This window comes from Delphinus delphis, chromosome 20, assembly GCF_949987515.2.
Source record: "Delphinus delphis chromosome 20, mDelDel1.2, whole genome shotgun sequence".
Lineage (NCBI taxonomy): Eukaryota > Metazoa > Chordata > Mammalia > Artiodactyla > Delphinidae > Delphinus > Delphinus delphis.
Genome location: NC_082702.1, coordinates 48,856,732 through 48,877,494, shown reverse-complemented (window position 1 = coordinate 48,877,494; position 20,763 = coordinate 48,856,732). Strand labels below are relative to the sequence as shown.

The 20,763-nt window shown below is 42.3% G+C and overlaps 1 protein-coding gene across 3 annotated transcripts in view; it reads left to right on the top strand.

The window, feature by feature from the left end:
- Positions 1-20,763, top strand: part of ADAMTS18 (ADAM metallopeptidase with thrombospondin type 1 motif 18) — a 174,657-nt gene that overhangs the window by 139,353 nt on the left and 14,541 nt on the right. For 2 of the 3 annotated variants that reach the window (XM_060000259.2, XM_060000257.2), the window contains 3 exons: positions 3,303-3,515; positions 9,247-9,394; positions 16,473-19,168. In XM_060000259.2, coding sequence (XP_059856242.1) covers positions 3,303-3,515; positions 9,247-9,394; positions 16,473-16,588 — 477 coding nt within the window. In that variant the 3' untranslated portion in view covers positions 16,589-19,168. Of the gene's footprint in view, positions 1-3,302; positions 3,516-9,246; positions 9,395-16,472; positions 19,169-20,763 lie in introns of those variants that run through there. The other variant, XM_060000258.2, reaches the window with a different exon arrangement.

Sequence of the window (20,763 nt, the reverse complement as noted above, 5' to 3'; positions counted from 1 at the left end):
TTGGTTGCATCATCTGCAAAAGTTTTCTCCCGTTCCACAGGTTTTCAGTTTTTTTATGGTTTCCTTTGCTGTAAAAAACCTTGTAAGTTTGATTGGGTCCCACTTGTTTATTTTTGTTTTTATTTCTATTGCCTTGGGAAGCTGACCTAAGAAAACACTGGTATGATTTATGTCAGAGAACGTTTTGCCTATGCTCTCTTCTAGGAGTTCTACAGTGTCATGTTTTATGTTTAAGTCTTTAAGGCATTTTTCATTTCTTATTTTGTTTATTTGGGTTCTCTTTTTCTTCTTGGTGAGTCTGGTCAGAGGTTTGTCAATTTCATTTATCCTTTCAAAGAACCAGTTCTTGATTTTATTTTTTTCTATTGTTTTTTAATCTGTTTTATTTCCTCTAAACTGTATTGTTTCCTTCCTTCTGCTGCCTTTCGTTTGTTTACTCTCCTTTTTCTAATTTACTCTCCTTTTTCTAATTATTTCAGGTAGTAGGTTAGGTTGTTTGAGATTTTTCTTGTTGTTTTGAGGAAGGCATGTATTTCTAGGAACTTCCCTGTAAGAACTGATTTTGCTGCATCCCATAGCTTTTGTGTGGTCGTGCTTTCATTTCATTTGTTTCAAGGTACTTTTTAGTTTCTTTTTTGATTTCCTTGTTGACCCATTGGTTTTTCTAGTAGCACATCGTTTAGTCTCCATGTAATCGGTTTTTTTCTCATTTCTTTTCCTATGGTTGATTTCTAGTTTCATGCCATTGCGGTCAGAGAAGATGCTCAAAATAATTTCTATACTCTTAAATGTGTTGAGGTTAGTTTTGTGCCCTAGTATGTGGTCAGTCCTAGAGAATGTTCCATGTGTACTTGAAAAGAATGTGTATTCTGGTTTGTTTGGGTTTTTTTGATGTAATGTCCCAAAAATATCAATTAAGTGTAACTGTTCTATTGTATCATTTAGGATCTCTGTTGTCTTTGATTTTCTGTCTAGAAGATACGTCCATTGATGTGAGTGGGGTGTTAAAGGGAGAGATTGACAGGAATACAATAATAGTTGGAGACTTTATGTCTGTTAGGACTTGTTTTATGTATTTTGGTGCTCCTATATTAGGAGTTAAGGAGTGTAAAATCCTCTTCTTGTAGTGACCCTCTTATCATTATATAGTGTCCTTCTTTAAAACAGAGGCCATAAAGAAAAAGTCTATTTTGTCTGATACAAGTATTGTGACTCCCGCTTTCTTGTCGTTTCTGTTTGTATGAAGTATCTTCTTCCATCCCCTCATTTTCAATCTATTTGTGTCCTCTGCCCTACGGTGGGTCTCTTGTATTTTAATCCAGTCTGCCACTCTATGTCTTTTGATTGGAGCATTCAGTCCATTGACATTTAAGGTAATTATTGATACATATGTATTTATTGCCATTTTAAACCTTGTTTTCCAGTTAATTCTGTTTCTTCTTTGTCCCGTTCTTCTTGTTTTTCTTTCTGTGGCTTAATGATTTCCTTTTATTTTATGCTTGTGTTTTCTTCCTTTTGGTTTTTGTGAATCTATTGTACGTTTTTGATTTGTGGTTGCCCTGTTTTTCAAGTATGTTCACCCCTTCCTATATCTGCTTGCTTTAGACTGATAGTCAAATAGGCTCAAACACATTCTAGAAAAAAAAAATCTACATTTTCTTACTCTTTCCCCACATTTTATGATTTTCATGTCCTTTTGTACATCTTCATGTTTATCCTTTTGCTGTTCCTGTATTTATCATTGCTTTCACAGATAGGTTTTTTTTTCCTTTTGATCTGTATATTGAATTCTTTAAGTGATTTACTTTCCATTTGTGATTTCCTCCTTCCTATATCTTCCTTTCTGTTTAGAAAAGACCTTTCAGTATTTCTTCTAGGATAGGTTTAGTACTGCTGTATTCTTTTAGTTTTTGCTTGTCTGAGAAATTCTTTCCCTCCCCTTCTATTCGACATGGTAATCTTGCTGGGTAGAGTAACCTAGGTTGCAGACTTTCCCCTCCAGGACTTTGCTACCGAGAGTGCCCTCACAGAGAAAGAAGCTCCTATGGCCGTCCTGCCCCACTCCTAGCACACCCCCCCCCAAACAATAGTGCCTTGCCTCTCTAATGGGCCCAGGCTTCTTTCTCAGCTGGGGCATACCACGCCCTAGCCCCCTCTGGGTGTCTCCAAGCAACCGACCCCAGTCCTCTCCCTGGGTCTGACCTCCAAATCCCGAGCGTCAGCACCCAGCCCCTGCCTGCCTCAGCAGAGGAGCATCTCAGGCTAGGGGGTTCCGGGCAGTGGTACCAACCCTCCATGCAGGTCTCTCTCCTCTTTGCCCTCTACAAACTGGTTGCTGTGCTCCTCCAAGGCTCCAAAGCTTCCCCTCTGTCCTGGTTGATCTCCCTGCCAGTGAGGGGACTTCCCAGGGTGCAGAAAGCCTTCCCCTTGCACAGTTTCCTCCCAGGGGCACAGATCCTGTCCTCTCTTTTTTTTCCTTTTTTCTTTTGTCCTACCCAGTTATGTGGAGATTTTCTTACCCTTTTGAAAGTCTGAGGTCTCCTGCCAGGGTTCAGTAGATGTTCTGTGAGAATCATTCCACGTGCAGATGTATTTTTGATGTATTTGTGGCAGAAGGTGAGCTCCATACCCTGGTCCTCCAGCATCTCGATCCCATCCCTGTCCTTCGTTATTTATGATGGTTACACTGATGCCAGTTCTTACGGATTTATTCAGTTCATCAAGGCTTCGTACAGTATTCCATAATACTGTTTAAAACCAAAACAGGTTTTCTCATACTTTTCATCAGCCTCCATCCTTCTCTGTTTTTCCTGCCATACCACAGCTGCAGGTTGTATCTCAGCCAAGAGGGAGGCAGGGTAAAAATGAAGGCAAGTTACTTGTGATCTGACGGTTCTTCCCCTGCACTGCTTCCTTGGCACACCGAGCCCTGACTCTGCAGAGAGGCCTCAGGTATTCCTGGACATCCAGTCACTACACAGAGATCCTGATCACATCCTCTGCCAATCTTGTCTTTCTCTCGGACTTTGTCTCACTCCCTCCACGTGGCGTCTCCTGGTCCTGCTGGGCAGGGCCTCATTTTGTTCTACGGTACGGATGAATTCTGTGACTCCGATTCTCTGGCCTCTACAGCACGAGGGACTGGGTGCAGTGCTTTCGGGATCCAGGCGTGGTGTGGTTGACCTGCTGCAGTCCCGTCCCTCGGATTACACGTGGATGGTGCCTCCTTAGGTCAGAACGCATCTGCGCAGCAGACGTAACGGTGGAGCCTGCACACTGACACCTCTTTTCTTGGCCCCTAGTGTTCCGCTAGCTGTGGTTTGGGGGTAAGGAAGAGGGAAATGAAATGCAGCGAGAAGGCCTTCCAGGGCAAGCTGGTAACCCTCCCTGAGCGACGGTGCCGCAATATTAAGAAACCAAACCTGGACTTGGAAGAAACCTGCAACCGAGGGGCGTGTCCAGCCCGTCCAGTGTACAGTATGGCAGCTGGGTGGTATTCGTCGCCATGGCAACAGGTGAGTGCACACAGATTGAGGGATTTTACACCTAGGAGAGATTCAAGAAAAGGAGGCAGTTTACAACTGCTGCTGTTACAGACCTGTCCAAACAACCTGAGCTCCTTGGCCAGCTCCACTGCCCATGCGGCCCTGGGCAGATTCCATCATCTGTGAGCCTCCATTTTCACATCTAGAAAATTGAGATGATAATATCTTGCAGAGCTGGGTTTTCTTTTTTTTCTTGCGGAGCACAGGCTCCGGACGCGCAGGCTCAGTGGCCATGGCTCACGGGCCCAGCCGTTCCGTGGCATGTGGGATCCTCCCGGACCAGTACACGAACCCGTGTCCCCTGCATCGGCAGGCGGACTCTCAGCCACTGCGCCACCAGGGAGGCCTTTTGTAATGAGTAAATAAAGTCCTTAGTCCCAGGGCCGTCACATCGTGCTGGTGTTCAAACCATCACGAGAGTCTTCTGTATTTTAGAAATGCTGCTCAGAGGCTTGACTCGCTTGGTTTTTATGTCATGTTTCTGAATAATATAATAGCTAACATTTGTCAAACGCTTTCTACGCTACGGACTGTACATGCATCCTCTATTCCCTCCGTTCATCCTGGAGGATTATCAGTGGGTATTACTGTCCCTATTTTGAGGCAGGTAAAGCTCAGTGACTTCGGCAATTCAGCCAAAGACACCCAGCTTTTAAACTCAGATCCTCGAAAGACTTGGAGGCAACTTTAGACACACTGCTTTGGGCTAGGATTGGTATGTGATGCTAAGTCTTAGAGAATAATATGCCCTCAGGAATCCAAAGCTGTGTTTTGGTCCGTGCGTTGTTACAACCAATGGGAGTTACATAGCTCTTTTGAGACCCCACTGGCTTGAGAGGTGCTACCCACCTCATCATGCAACACAGGAGCCAGGTAGGTTTGGGTATGTATTGGGGAGGCTCTGGGAACTAAAACATGGAGGAAAGATCAGGAAATTAGCATGATTGCATCTCTCTAATTGTCTAGGCTCCTACTAGGGGCTATGCCTTCTGCTATGAATTCCTTTTAAAATTTTAACAGATTTGGAAATTGATTCATGTAAAATCATTTAGATCAGCGATCAGCAAATAATTTCCAGTGGGCAAATCATCTCCGCCAGCTGCTGCCTGGATAAACTTTTATTAGCGCACAGCCATGCTCATTTGTTTGTGGTGTTCACGGCTGCTTTAGTGCTGCAAAGGCAAAGTTGAGTAACTGCAACAAAAATCGTATGGCCCATAAAGCCTAAAATACGTACTACTGTGAGAGGAGAGTTCCCCAGATGACAGAGTAGGAGTTCACCCCCTCTCACGGGCACACCAAAATAACAACTATTTACAGAACGACAATTGACGACAAAGACCGGAACCTACCAGAAAAGATCTTCTGCAACTAAAGATGTAACGAAGGAGCCACAGTGAGATGGGTAGGAGAGGCAGAGTCGCAGTATACCCCCAGGTGGGTGATTCGCAAATGGGAGAATCGCTACAGTTGCAGAGCTTGTCCCCAGGGAGCGAGGGATCTGCACCAGGAAGATGAGCCTTCAGGACGTCTGGCCTTGGAGGCCAGTGGAGCTTACTTTCAGGAGTTCCGGAGCACTGTGGGAAACAGAGACACCGCTCTTAAAGGGTGCACACAGAATGTCACACGCTCTGAGACCTAGGGCATAAGCAATGCTTAGAAAGGAGCCTGGGTCAGACCTACCTGCTGATCTTGGAGAGTCTCCTGGAGAAGAAGGAAGCAACTGGAACAAACCCTGGGTACAGACACTGGCATTGGGGGAGCTCATTCTACCACATGGACACTAGTGCTGGCAAGCACCATTTTGTAACCTCCCTCGAGCTGATTAGCCTAGGGATCCAGCCCTGCCTACCAGCCTAAAGGCACCAGTACTGGGACGCCTCAGGCCAAGCAGTTTAACTGGGTGCAGATGCTGCCCCACCCACCAGCAAAGAGGCTGCCTTAAGACTCCCTGGGCCCAAGCCCAGCCTACCAGTGAGGCTGCTCTAGCCTCAGAACCAGCCTCACCCACCAGCAGGTGGACAGCAGCCTCAGGACAACTGCAGCCATGGCGGGACCCAGCCCACCCACCAGCAGGCCAACACCAGCTCTAAGATACCTTGGCTGCCAGCTGCCCTGGGATCCAGCCCAACTCATCAGTAGGCCAACACAAGCTCTGAGACATGCCAGACCCACAGCAGCTGTGTCAGAAAATGGCTTTACCCACCAACATTTAGACACAACCTCTGGGACCACTGGACTCTGCAGCCAGACGACAGGACCTGACTTTGCCTGCCACTGGGTTGGCACTAGCCCCAGGACCTGGCTGAATGCACTAGGAGGTGGGCCTCAGCCCTGGGATCTCCTGGACCCTGACCCTGCTCCCCAGCAAGCCAGCACTAACCCCAGGGTTCTGCAGCCAGCCACCTTGTGACACAGCCTCACCCAGCAGCGGTCAGCAGCCTCTGCACAAGGCAGGGCAGTAAAAGGAATCCACGCTGGAAAAGAAGAAGTAACACTGTCACTGTTTGTAGATGACATTATACTGTACATAGAAACTCCTAAAGATACACCACCAAAAAACTACCACAGCTCATCAATGGATTTGGTAAAGCTGTAGGATACAAAATTAATGTACAGAAATGTGTTATATTTCCATACACTAATAACAACCTGTCAGAGAAATTAAACAGTCCCATTTACAATTACCTCAAAAAGAATAAACTACCTAGGAATAAACCTACCCAAGGAGGTAAAGGACCTGTACTCATAAAACTATAAGACACTGATCAAAGAAACTGAAGAGGTCATAAACAGATGGAAAGATATACTGTGTTTGTGGATTAGAAGAATTAATATAGTTAATATTGTCAAAATGATCATACTACCCGAGGCAATCTACATATTCAGTGCAATCCCTATCAAAATACCAATAGCATTTTTCACAGAACTGGAACAAATAATCTTAAAATTTGTTTGGAAACAAAAGAGACCCTAAATAGCCAAAACAGTCTTGAGAAAGAAGAACAGAACTGGAGGTATCATGCTCCCTGACTTCAGACTATACTAAAAAACTATGGTAATCTAAACAGTATGATACTGGCACAAAAACAGACACATGGATTAATGGGACCGAATAGAGAGCCCAGAATTAAACCCATGCACTTAAGGTCAATTAATCTACAATGAAGGAGGCGAGAATATACAGTGGAGAAAATAGTCTCTTCAATTAGTGGTACTGGGAAAACTGTACTACTGCATGTAAAAGAATGAAATTAGTACATTTTCTCATACCATATACAAAAATAAACTCAAAATGGAGTAAAGACCTAAATGTAAGACCAGAAACCATAAAACTCCTAGAAGAAAACATAGGCAGAACATTCTTTTACATAAATTGTAGCAATGTGTTTTTAGGTCTGCCTCCTCAGGCAAAGGAAACTAAAGCAAAAATAAACACATGGGATCTAATTAAACTTAAAAACTTTTCACATCAAAGGAAACCATAGACAAAATGAAATGACAACCTACCGACTGGGAGGAAATATTTGCAAATGATGTGACTAATAAGGGGATAATATCCAAAACATATACACAACTCACACAAATCCATATCAAAAAACAAAACAACCCAATCAAAAATGGGCAGAAGAACTGAATAAACACTTTTCCAAAGAGGATATGCAGATGGCCAAAGAGTACATGAAAAGATGCTCAACATCACTGATCGTCAGAGAAATGCAAATCAAAACCACAGTGAGGGGCTTCCCTGGTGGCACAGTGGTTAAGAATCTGCCTGCTAATGCAGGGGACACGGGTTCAAGCCCTGGTCCTAGAAGATCCCACATGCCGCAGAGCAGCTGAGCCCACGCGCCACAACTACTGAGCCTGCACTCTTGAGCCCGCATGCCGCAACTACTGAGCCTGCGTGCCTAGAGCCCGTGCTCCACGACGAGAGAAGCCACTGCGATGAGAAGCCCACACTGAAGAGTAGCCCCCACTCGCCCTGCAACTACAGGAAGCCCGCCCGCACACAGCAACGAAGACCCAACGCAGCCAAAAATAAAGTTACATTAAAAAAAAAAAACACAGTGAGATGTTACCTCACACCTCTTAGTATGGCTATCATCAAAAAGAACGCAAATAACAAATGTTGGCGAGGATGTGGAGAAAAGGGAACCCCTATACACTGTTGGTGGGAATGTAAATTGGTGCAGACACTGTGGAAAATAGTATGGACATTCCTCAAAAAACTAAAAATAGAACTACCATATGACCCAGCAGTTCAACTCCTGGGTATGTATCCAAAGAAAAAGAAAACACTAATTCAAAAAGATACATGCACCCTAATTTTCATAACAGCATTATTTACAATCACCAAGATATGAAAGCAAACTAAGTACCTATCAACAGATGAGTGGATAAAGAAGATGTGGTACATGTATATAATGGACTACTACTCAGCCATAAAAAAGGAAATAATGCCATTTGCAGCAACATCAATGGACCAGGAAGGTATTATGCTTAGTGAAATAAGTCAGATAGAGAAGGATAAACACTGTTATCACTTATATGTAGAATGTAAAAAATATAGAGAACCAGTAACAGAGTGGGAGGGGCATTAAAAGGTACAAACTACTGTATATATAATAAATAAGCTACAATGACATGTTTTACAGCACAGGGGTTATAACCAATATTTTATAATAACTATAAACGGAATATAATCTATAAAAATTTTGAATCACTCTGTTGTACACCTGAGACTAATACAATATTGTAAATCAAATAAAAATATTTACTGTCTTGCTCTTTACAAAAAAAGTTTGCCAACTTCTGGTTTAAATGATTTGATAACACTAATACAGCTATATTTGAATTTGGGGCTAAATCCAAAACTCATACTCTTTTTACCTCAACGTATCTTTTCCTCTCAAATGCCAATCCATATAGTGATGCTTGTCCAAGATGAAGTCCGCACCTGTCCACAATAAAATAAGAAAAATAATAAGCATAATTTAGTGAATTTTTTAAAAGCAAAATACATATAAAAATTTATTTAAAGGGCTATCTTTTCCCCTGATAATATTTTCTTGTTTTCCAGGCACAAATATCTTTATATGTGTGCCTGGAAAAATATAACTTGACACTCCTTATTAGTCTTTTTTTTTTTTTTAAACTTCAGTTGGACAGTGAAATAACTGACTTCTAGGAAGCACCATATCCACCAAGCTAACTCAGAATTCGGCTGGGCACAGAGGGCATAATTCCAAAGCTGTCTCGGAGACTTATTTCTTTTGCTGTCCAAGTTTTGAACTATCCCCCCCACTATCGTATCTGCAGAGATTGCCTGGAATTCTTTAAATACTGTGATGAATTGCCTAGATGTGTCTCTCTTTGTTTCTGCATTCTTACAGCAGCTTCTGTATTTCTGGAAGCTCTCTTCTTTATGAGTCACTTAACTGGGAGACACACATTCTTGGGGGAGATAGACAGCATTTGCTTAAGAGCCTTCTAATCAGATCCCATGGCTCCCACATGTTAGAAGAGACTCAGTGTACCACGAGCACATTGTGCCTGGCTCTGGACAGTCCCTGTTTTATGGACAGACATCTTGGCGATGTCATGAAGCATGGGGATTCCTTTTATTTGATGTCACTGACATCAGACAGGACACCATCCCGACTGTTCCTGACTCCTTCCTCTTTTCCCTTTTCTGCAGTGCACGGTGACCTGTGGAGGAGGGGTCCAGACCCGATCAGTCCACTGTGTTCAGCAGGGCCAGCCTTCCTCAAGTTGTCTGCTCCGGCAGAAACCTCCGGTGCTACGAGCCTGTAATACAAACTTCTGCCCAGCTCCTGAAAAGAGAGGTAAAGGACCCCGCGTTCCAGTCAGTTTTACTGCTCTTTGGAATATTTTTCAAAAGCCTACCGTATTTGATTGCGTAGCTTATGCATTGCACAACGCTAGGGGGCGCCATTCACAGCCAAATCTATGTGGAGAGCACTGCTGAGAGGTGTACAAGGCACAAATCCAGGAAAGTTCCTGCTTAAAGTGATCTTGTTTGCATGGGTATGCAAGAACATTTAATTCTACAATTAATGGCTTTTCAGCCATTCATTTTTACTTTGAAAGGACGAAATGGTAATGTTGCAAGTCCCTTTTCTTAAACAAAATTTAAATTGAAAAAAGTAACCACCATGTGCCAGAGCCATAAAAAAGAATGAAATAATGCCATTTGCAGCAACCTGGATGGGCCTAGAGCTCATCATAAGTCAGACAGAGGAAGAGAAGTATCATATGATATCACTTATATGTGGAATCTAAAAAAAAAAATGATACAAATGAACTTATTTACGAAACAGAAACAGTCTCACAGACTTCGAAAACAAACTTACGGTTACCAAAGGGGAAAGGGGGGGGGGAGGGATAAATTAGGAGTTTGGGATTAACATATACACGCTACTATATATAAAAGAGATAACCAATAAGGACATACTGTATAGCACAGGGACCTCTACTCAATATTCTGTAATATCCTATATGGGAAAAGAATCTAAAAAAGAATGGATATATGTATAACTGAATCACTTTGCTGTACACCTGAAACTGACACAACATAGTAAATCAACTATACTGCAAGATCAAATAAAAATTACATTTAAAAAAAGAAAGATAAAAAAAGTTGAACAAAGTAACCACCATAGGCCAGAGATAATGCTTATCCACCAGAATGCAAGAGTGAACAAGAATTGCCCTCTAGGAACATACGTATGCGGGCCTCTCACTGCTGTGGCCTCTCCCGTTGCGGAGCACAGACTCAGGACGCGCAGGCTCCGCGGCCATGGCTCACGGGCCCAGCCGCTCCTCGGCATGTGGGATCTTCCTGGACCGGGGCATGAACCCGCGTCCCCTGCATCGGCAGGCGGACTCTCAACCACTGTGCCACCAGGGAAGCCCTAGGAACTTACATTTTAATTGAGGCGACAGATAAATTACAATTGCAGCGAATATGCATTATCCTAGCACTACACCTTGAATGGTTTTTTTTTTGGTTCAAGTTAGGTCAAATGAAGTACAGTGAGTGCTGATGGAAAAATGGGAAATTCACTTGTCTGAGTGAACCATACTCTTCTTCACTAGTCCATCTTATTTTAAAGTAATCTGACAAACACCAGGAAATATTTCTTCAGCCTAATCAGATTTCCTTGTGCCCAAGAATCATTTTCCATCGTGTACCTGCTGAGTTTTCACTTTATCCAATCACAGCTTTTTGAAAACTGTCCAATCTCTTACCCCAGGTTTTCCAATTTGTGGTGAATCAGGTTCAGGCCTGTTCCTCACTTCCTCTTTCACTGTCCATACCACTTCCCATCTCTAAATTGATGTTGTTGTTTATCTCCTTCTTACGGCCTTAGCTCCAGGCATCAATTTTCTCTCCTCTGCTCTTTCTCCTTTCTTATCTGGGGTTTGCACAAGATAAGAAAACAAATAACATAGCAGAGCCAGATCACCTCTAAGGCAATGCCAGAATTCTACAAACCTGCAGCCTTTCTCAGCATAAAGCTTACAGGGGAAGAAGCAAGTGGTCATATACTCCCAGACTGACGACCCCTTTCCTCACCATCGGTGATTTTTCACTTTCACCCTTTAGTCAGTTGGCCACAGACAAACCCACACATACAAAGGCTCAGTCTGGAAGGGCCACAAATAAAGGGCATGCCCCCTCAGTACTTTCAGAAAGGCCAAAGGCCAATCCTGAAAATACTCAAGAGTACGTATTTCCTGGGCAGGACTGTGAGGTAGGGAGAGTCAAGAGGCATGCTAGGGGCAAGGCGGTGGGGAGGCTGTCGATGTTTATTATTTTGTGCACCCGTCACCACACACGGCACACAGTAGGTGCTCAACACGTGTTACATGAACAAATGCAGGAGTGTGTAAATAAAGGACTGTGTGTTAAGTACTCTTGTTTCCCCTTTACCGCTCTTCTAGGGATAAAAGAACATGGCAGGGTCTTGGTCTTAAGCCACAGGGAGCTCAGTGTCTCAAAAGAGGAGAAAGACACCACTGCAAATAAAACAGGGGGAACGTCCCTAGCGTTGTGACGGCGGTGAGCTCTAGCTGGTTTGCAGGGATGGTGCGAAGTGAAAAAGGAGGATGTGGGGAAAGGCTTCCTGGAAGAGGGACTTCTCTCCATGCCTCTTGACCGAGTCAGGTCTCCTTTTAGAAAGAGGAGTAAAATGAGAAGGCAAATATGAAGGACACAAGCCCAGGTGTTTCTTCCTGGCCAAAAACGTGGGCTATAGTCTTACTAAGTTGGAGATTTCCTCTCAGTTCTCCCATTGCCATCCCCAAGGTAAGGAGGGTGGCATGCACACGCTACTGCCCAGAAGTCTGCCTTCTTATGTTGCTGGCTGGATGCCCACTGGGGGAAGTGATTTGAGTGTATTTTCGGCCCTGAGTTTTCAGGAACTGTGAGTGGGCAGTAAGCGTTCCCGTGGGGATACAGGGAAGAGGTTTCAGTTCTCTGAATCTTCTCTGAGACCCCTGCGGGGGGCTGCGTGCTCTGCTAGGCACTGTGAGAGTTTCAGACATACAGTCTTGCCCTCAAGGAGCTGACAGTCAGGTGGAAGTTTTGAGGCATTGCAGTAACTCAAACTGGACCTCAGAGCAGATGTTTCTTCTATCCTGTCTTCCAGGACAGCCAAGCAGGTGTGACATCCCTCACACCCCCCGCCATGCTGGCAGCCCATCTAGGGCATTCACCTCATACCATCATCACTGTGGGTTGCTTTACCTGGATGTATTCATTGGATCTCCACTTTGGGGACCAACCCTATGACTTGGTATTACATATATTTTATGTGTAAGGCTTATTCAGAAAAGAGCAAAGCCCTGGGCTGTAACCACCAGACACTTGTCGGTCACACTGCCCTATAACTGGTAACCGTCTGGAAGATGCCTGGACTGCAGACTAGTGAGATGAAGTTGGAGATGACTAGACACACAATACAAACAAGCTACTCCTCATGGAAGTCCTCACATCTTCAAGTCGGGAGGGGGACGGGTGGGCAGCACTGTACAATGAAAGGAGCGAGGACTCTGAATTCATAAAAATGGATTTGATATAAAATAGACAGCTAGTGGGAAGCAGCCGCATGGCACAGGGAGATCAGCTCGGTGCTTTTTGACCACCTAGAGGGGTGGGATAGGGACGGTGGGAGGGAGGGGGACACAAGAGGGAAGAGATACGGGGATATATGTATATGTATAGCTGATTCACTTTGTTATACAGCAGAAACTAACACACCATTGTAAAGCAATTATACTCCAATAAAGATGTTAAAAAGAAAAAAAAAGTTTAAAAAATGAATAAATAATGTTGGTGAATTTAAAATAAGAATCTGGATTATTAAAGTTACAAATCTTTGGTCTTTATACCTTTAATAAAACATGCATCTATTAATAATGGGGAAAAAAATGGATTTGAGTCCACATTGTGCCACTTACTGTGTGGACATGGACAAGGTTTTAAACTTTCTGAACTATTTATAAAATGGACTATTTATAAAACTATTTATAAAAAGTTTTTTATAAACTATTTTTAAAACTATTTATAAATAGTTTTAAAACTATTTATAAAACTATTTATAAAAAGCATTTAAGGTAATGTTTACCTTAAAAGGTTACTGAGAGTTAAATAAGGTAATTCAGTTCTTAATACTTACCTATTTAGTGCTTACTGGGAACCAGGAACTGTTCTGATGTCCGACTGTAGATAGAGCAGGGAACAAAATGGGCAGTTTCACCTTCATACCTGGAAACAGACAACAAACCAACCAATTAATGTACAATGTTATATGGCAAAGTAGCAGAGAATAAAACTGAAGAAGGGTGTATGACAAGAGAATAGTTGGGGTTGAAGAGGTGGTGGGAAAACCAGTTTAGATAGAATAGTCAGGCAAGGCCACTTTGATGATGCGATATTTAAACAGAGACCTGAAGACAACCTAGAGGAAGGTGAGCTATGTATGCATCTAGGAGAGTGTTCCTGGCAGAGGGAACAGCAAATGCGAAGGCCCTGAGGCAGGAATATGTAAATCTGATCAAGGCAGGACAGCAAGACACCTGGAGCAGGATGAATACAGTGAAGGGGGGTTAAGCCATGAGCTCAAAGTGGTCCTGGAGGCCCTGTAAGTTATTATAAGGACCTCAGATAAAAGTCTGAGTTCGAGGGAAGGCAACAGAGAACTTAGAGCAGAGGTGCAGGAGGATCTGACTTGGAGATCATTGGCACTTATACTGAGATGAGGGCAGGGGACCTAGAACAGAACGAGGACTTGTCTGCTCTGCAGAAGGCAGCTCCAACAGTCCAGCGAGGGGACGAGTTCCCTCTGGGGCAGTCGCAGGTGTGGGGGTGGCTGGATGCTGACTGTATTTTGAAGATGAAGCCAAAAATATTTGTCAGTTGTCTGCATGTAAGATGTGAAGCTCACTCTAGGGTCGTCCTTAATAGTGTAAATAAAATACCTGACTCATAATAGAAGCTCGAATAACAAGCTACTAGTAATGATCATGATAGCTATAACCCAACACGGCACTTACACTGATAGCATAGCGAGACCCCTCGCGTCTGCTTCGGGACTTACGTTTAGCTTATAGCACAAGCTGCAGCTACCTGTCAAAATTCCATTCCTATCTCAAGAGGGGTAAGTGACGATAAGCAGTGCAGTTAGGACCATGCTTTTAGTGGTCTGTTTTTATCCTCCAGTATCTCCACTGCATCAAGAAGATAATCTCTACAATCTAAATAGAAACTGATCCAGACATACATTCTGATTGATTAGGGTGCATGCTAATGGGGTATAAGACACTGTACAAGTGTATATTAAAAAATAATTGAGGGGCTTCCCTGGTGGCGCAGTGGTTGAGAGTCCGCCTGCCGGTGCAGGGGACGCGGGTTCATGCCCCGGTCCAGGAAGATCCCACAGGCCGAGGAGCGGCTGGGCCCGTGAGCCATGGCCGCGGAGCCTGCGCGTCCTGAGTCTGTGCTCCGCAACGGGAGAGGCCACAACAGTGAGAAGCCCGCAAAAAAAAGAAAAAAAATTGAACTTGAAGATGTATAAATAGACACATAGGCAAAGTATTCGTGTCATGTCTAGCTTCTATCTCTAACAATACATCCTAAACCAGTCTCCTGGTGCCCTACCTCCACTCCTATAGAGGTCCCCATGTCAGTAAACGTGATCCCATTCTTCTAGATGCTCAGGTCAAAATCCTAGAGTCATTCTTGATTCTTCTTTTTCTCTCATACCCTTTACCAACCTTTCAGTAAATCCGTTAGACTCTACCTCCAAAATATACCCAGGACTTATTGGAAAGACAATAACAACTCCATTTCATCCTCACACCCAAGCTGACAGTATAGTCTCAGTTGGTTGTTTCAGCCATGAGAGGTACAGGGAATTTATTTTTTCAACAAATACTTTTTGAGTAGCTACTCAGAAGACACTAGATGTTGGGAACAAAGCAGTGAAACGAAGTAGATAAAATCTCTGCTTAAGGATCTTGTACTCTAGAGAGGACCCAGATAGTAAACATAATATGATAAATACCAGTAAATCCAGTGTAGAAAAATAAAGCAAGGGAGGGCATAGGGATTCCTTCCTGGGAGGCCAAGGGGCTTGCTGTTTTTATAGGGTGGTCAGAGAAGGCCTTACTGATCGCTGACCTCTGAGCAAAGACTTAAGGGAAATGAAGGAGAAGTGTCTCAGGTGTCTTAGGGGAACCAGATCCTAGGGCCTCCTCGTCAGTCATTGTAAGGACCATACCTTTCACTCTGAGTGGATGGGATCCAGTGGCAGAGTTAGGGACAGGGACATGACATGAATGGATTTCTGTGTTAAAAGGATCACTGGAGCTACTATGAGACAGGGGTGAAGTGTGTGTGTATAAAAGGGAGTTTTAGGCAGAGGAACCAAGTCTTAAGGAAGGGAAGAAGGAACTGTAGGCAGTTCTGAATCGCAGGAGGACAGGATAAAAATTGGGAGCAGCAGGAAAAACAGAAGAGCGGCAACCTTTCATGACATGTCTAAAGGCACACAGGGGAGCCACTGAAGGACGAATTCGGAAGGAACATGATTGGGTGCCTGTGGGCAGAGTGTGGTTTTGGGTGAGTTGAGGGTGACTTAAGGCTTTCATAGAGAAAAAAATTCCAGCTCTGAATGAGAGTATAGGGTAGACCCTAAATATTTCTGAAGTCAAAGATCCTTGAGAATCCAGTAGAATGACTGAACCCTAACTCCTAAAACACGCATTTATGTTTACAGAAAGAGAAATTTACATACAACTTCCGGTGCCTTCTGTATCTCCTGAGGCCCTTTTGGGTAAAACCCTTTGATGCCCAGTGTTCTGCTTCCAATAGGTAATCACGTCTGTTATCTTAAAGAACTAAAGAAGTTTGAAAAGATTGGTGCTGACTTAAATTCACTTATTTGCAAATTGGCCATGAGATTTTATTTAAACCTACACAGAATGTGGCAGAAATAAAAAATCTCAGTCTTCACCCCAGACCTTCTGAAGCAGAACTAGTGGTTTAACAACACCCTCAGGGTATCCCTAATGCGCTGTTCTAGGGTACGTCCCTTGGAGGCAGAACGGTAGCCCCCGGGTTATTTGGGAGGATCTGACATTAACCTCAGGCTGGATATGACTTTTTTCAAACACCCACTTTCCCCCCCACCTGTTTACATTTTGTTAATGGTTATGGGTCCCTTTAGGTGTCCTAATCCTGCTTTCCCCACTCTCCCACCAAAGTCCTAATGTATAATGTAAGAACCACTCAGGGCACAAGGCAAGTCGACCCCAAGTCTTTGTTCTCTAGGCCCTGACCTTAAGAAAAAGGCTAAGAACCTATCCTAACGTGCTGAATGTGTTCTCTCACCTTAGAGGATCCATCCTGTGTAGATTTCTTCGGCTGGTGTCATCTTGTGCCTCAGCATGGTGTCTGCAACCACAAATTTTATGGCAAACAGTGCTGCAAGTCATGCACAAGGAAGAGCTGATCTTGACACCCTTCCAGCCTGGAAGGGCCAGGGTCTCCAGAGAGACCAGCCACATTCCCATCGAAAGCTGAACACTGCAAACCACGTGTGAGCTGACCGCAGTGTTGGAGGGGCCCGCTCTCAAGTACAGACAGGCTCCTTTTTCAGTTCCCCAATGCACATGGTACTCAGAAGCACTTGAAAATGGGAAGCGATGACAAATCTGATTTACAAAAACGTAAAACAGAAAGAGAACAGCTTTGATTTGCACTGTTACACGCAAGAAGTGAAAACTTACAATGAGATAGAACAAATTGTGACCAAGTGAGACTCTTGTTAACTTTGGGACAGACCCCCCCTGTGAACCTCAGAGGGTTCCATGACCAAGACGTCAGTTGTGAAAAGGCCCTTTAAGACTTCAAGTCAAAGACTGAGACTTGGAGCAATCAAATGTGGACGGAACACACTGCCTAACTTCCTTGGAGCTCACAGTTTGACGCAACTGTGGACACCCTAGACCAGAAGTTATACAAACACCAGATGGTGCTCGTGACTGTGCTTGCTGCTGGACTAGCAAGCTTCATGTCCTGTTTATTTGGGGTGTGTGTGTGTGTGTGTGTGTGTGTGTGTGTGTGTGTTGTTTTTTTATTATTTTGTTTAAAGTATATTCTACTTATAGACAGTCTCCGAGACTAAAATTCACAACTTGAAAAGGAATATTCTGAAAACAGGGCAACGTGAACTAGTTAAGATCGCCACTTAATTGAAATTCACACTCTGAAAAAAAGGAGAGAAAAAAAAACCCCACAAAACACTGTTGCCCTACACACTCTATGAACCTCATAATTTTTGGTGCTAGTCGAACAAGTACTCAGGAGCCTCAAGTCTGCTCTTTGGGAATCACAATTGGTGAGATGTTCATTTCTGGTAAAAATCTAAGAGGAGCTAAACAGCAAAACAGCCCTGTTTTGAAGGAGAGGAAAACATCATTTATAATGCTCCCTACATATTATCAGGGATGCTTGGAAAATTAAAGGCCGCTTGTGGTTTTTTTCCCCTACCAACTGACATGTTTAAATTTGCCCTAGGATTTAGTTAACAAGAAAAAAGTCACAGTAGCAATAGAAAAATCCATCTGTCTTCTTGCTATGTGAATATTAATAAGTCATTATATGCCAAGACCCTTCAACGAATGTTTTATAATCTTTCAGGTCATAGTTTCAGTGTTCAGAAACCAGCTGTTGGTAGGCACTAATGAGCTTAAAATTGCGCTCAACTGGAAAAATACCACAGTATTTTGCCAAAACCAAAGTAACTTACGAGACTGTGTCCTTCTGTAATTTTTTGAGATGTGGTTATTAAGGGCATATTTATATAATTCTTCTCTATTCCTCAGTGTCTTTGATGAATGTAACCCAATTTTACTGCTTTAAAAAGTCTCAATTCAAACAGGGATTTGCCAGCTCAGCACAACCAACGAGACAGCGGTTTGTTAAATTTAGAGCATCCTTTGTTCCATTCTAATTAGAATCATGCATTCTCAGATCTCAGAGAAATGATGATTAGAATATTCTCTCAATCTCCTTGGCTTGGCCCAGAATAACGGCCATTTTATCATAAAAAAATATATATATATCGTGCTACGTCACCACCCCCTTGCCCTCTGAAAACTTGCAAGTTGTTTCTTTATATAATTATCATTTTATTATTTTATGGAGAATTAATTTATTAATTAATAGCCTATTCTTATGTGTTCTCACTTGCTTCGCTAAGTGATATTAATTCTGAGGAAAAATGTTGAATAAATAAACATGGGTTATAGAGAAAAGTCAAAATATATGTGTAATATTTAATTATTTTATAAGTTTTATAATAAAGTGTTCTGTTTCTTTGTCTTTGAAACTTGTTAAGTTCTTGAATAAATTAGTGAGAAGCCAGTGATTACCAAGGTGATATAAGTGTACAAATGTTGATTAAGAATCTCAGAGTAATTTCTCAAAAAGTTGAGAAAAGGTTTGGGGTAAGATATTCATTAATCATTTTTTTTTTGTTTGTGTATGAGAAAATTACAAACCGTCAAATGCTGGGATGAAATACATGACATTTACCATCTTGTGGAGATACTGAATTATTTTTTTTCTACTCTTAATAGTCATGTAATCATTTATTTATGGAAGTCATCCAAGTTAGATAAGCCATAAATGTAGTTGCATCTCTTTTTTTTTTTTCCTGCTTGAAAATCTTTTTGCAGAAAGAAAGAGAGGGAAGGGAAAGGAGGGGGGAAAGAAAAAAAAACTAAGTAATAAATTGAAAAGCAAATTGTTCTCAGGTTTTTGAAATTTTGAATATTCAGACCAGAGAAAAATAAAACTATCTGGGCAAAGTAAGTCCAAATGACCTGAATAAACAGTATTTTTTTCCTACATGTGTGAGATAGATATATATATATATATATATATATATATACACACACACACACATATATCTGTATAAAACTTATGCATGCTATTTTTAAAATATATTTAAGAGGATTTTTAAGTGAATTATTGCTATTTGGCAGACATAACAAAAATTATGGTTAATAATGAAAAATGGAATAGATGGCAGATAAGTTACCTTTCTACTACCTTGTGTTAATAAAATATTATTAATAAAAGCAACCATATGTTATCTTATTTAATCCTCACAACAGCCTAGTTAGGTAGATACTATTATCTTCCCTTTGCAGATGGGGACTCTGAGATTCACAGAGATCACATATTTGGCCCAAGGGCACATGGTCATTGAGTGATGGGTCAGGACTCAAATCCAGGTCTGTCAGACTTAAAAGGTTATTATTTTGTCACTGTGCTGCATCACCCTGGGAAAGATTTTTAAAAAGAGACAGAGAAAGAAAAAGAGAAGTCCATCTAGGCCTTAGAGTTTTGTTATGGCCCCTGAGACACACGTGAAGAGGGTTTGACAATAAATGATTTAACAGTGAAGAATTATGGGGAGAGCTGGGATGACTTAAGGTGGGGCATTGGAGATGGGAGGCAATACATTCCCACTTAGCCTGTCTTTTCAATAAAGGATGCTTAAAGACTTGTTGGGACTTCCCTGGCGGTCCAGTGGTTAAGACTCCGCGCTTCTACTGCAGGGGGCGCAGGTTCAAACCCTGGTGGGGGAACTAAGATCCCGCATGCCGTGCGGAACGGCCATAAAAAGATACCTAAAGACTTGTTGCATAAGTCTTTATTCTTTAATAACTGTTTCCCTCTGGGATGGTAGTGTTTCCTGGGCAACAGGACCTCAGTGTCGGGAGCCTGCAATGCCAAGTCCATGAGGATGGAGAGAGAGAGTGAGGAACAGTGCTCTTGGCATAGATTCTGTATGCCAACTGTGGGGAAGGACGCTGTCACAGCAGCGTGCATGCTGCAAGAGATAGTTTATGGAATTAACTGCATAGAACCCGTTACTGCAAAACGTGATATATCGATAGAAAAGGCCACTTACTTATGTCCTATACAGGTTTATTTTGGAAACTAAAAATTTGTTTGCAGATTCCATGTATCGTCTGCCTTACCTTATCTTTCCCATAAGATCTTAAGTCCTCAACTCCTCTGTGGTCGCCACTGATGCTGAGGCTCTGAACACCTCATCAATCACCCCTGTATCTGGGTGATTTTTACCTTCGTCCTCCGGAAGGTACCACAGGAAGAAGTGATTCTTGAACTGCTGTTATTCATTTACTATAAATCTTGAGTTTCCCTGTAAGCACAAAACACTTCTACTAAATGTGTTATTTAAATTTATCTATTTAATTAAAAGTGATGTGATCTAAAGAAAATACTGTTTAAAAAGTAAACTTTTTATAACTCCTGTAAATGGAAAATTTATATTATTTCCCATAAATGAAGACAAAGAAAAGCCCACTGAATAGTATTAACATTTAAATTTATTTTAATGAAAAATAAAATATAGTCACTATGACTGGCTCACAGAATTCATATCTAAGAAAAATTTCTCCCTGAGAATAAGTGACTGTTCCTAGTTCCTCAGGAATATTCAATTTAGCATCATTAAGCTTAAGATAAAGTGCTATGTCAATAAGATTATTTTGGTCTTGAATCCCACCTCATATTTGTACATAGAAAAGGCAGATTATATCCATTTAACTGTGCCTATGCTGATAGAATTAGACATTGAGAATCATA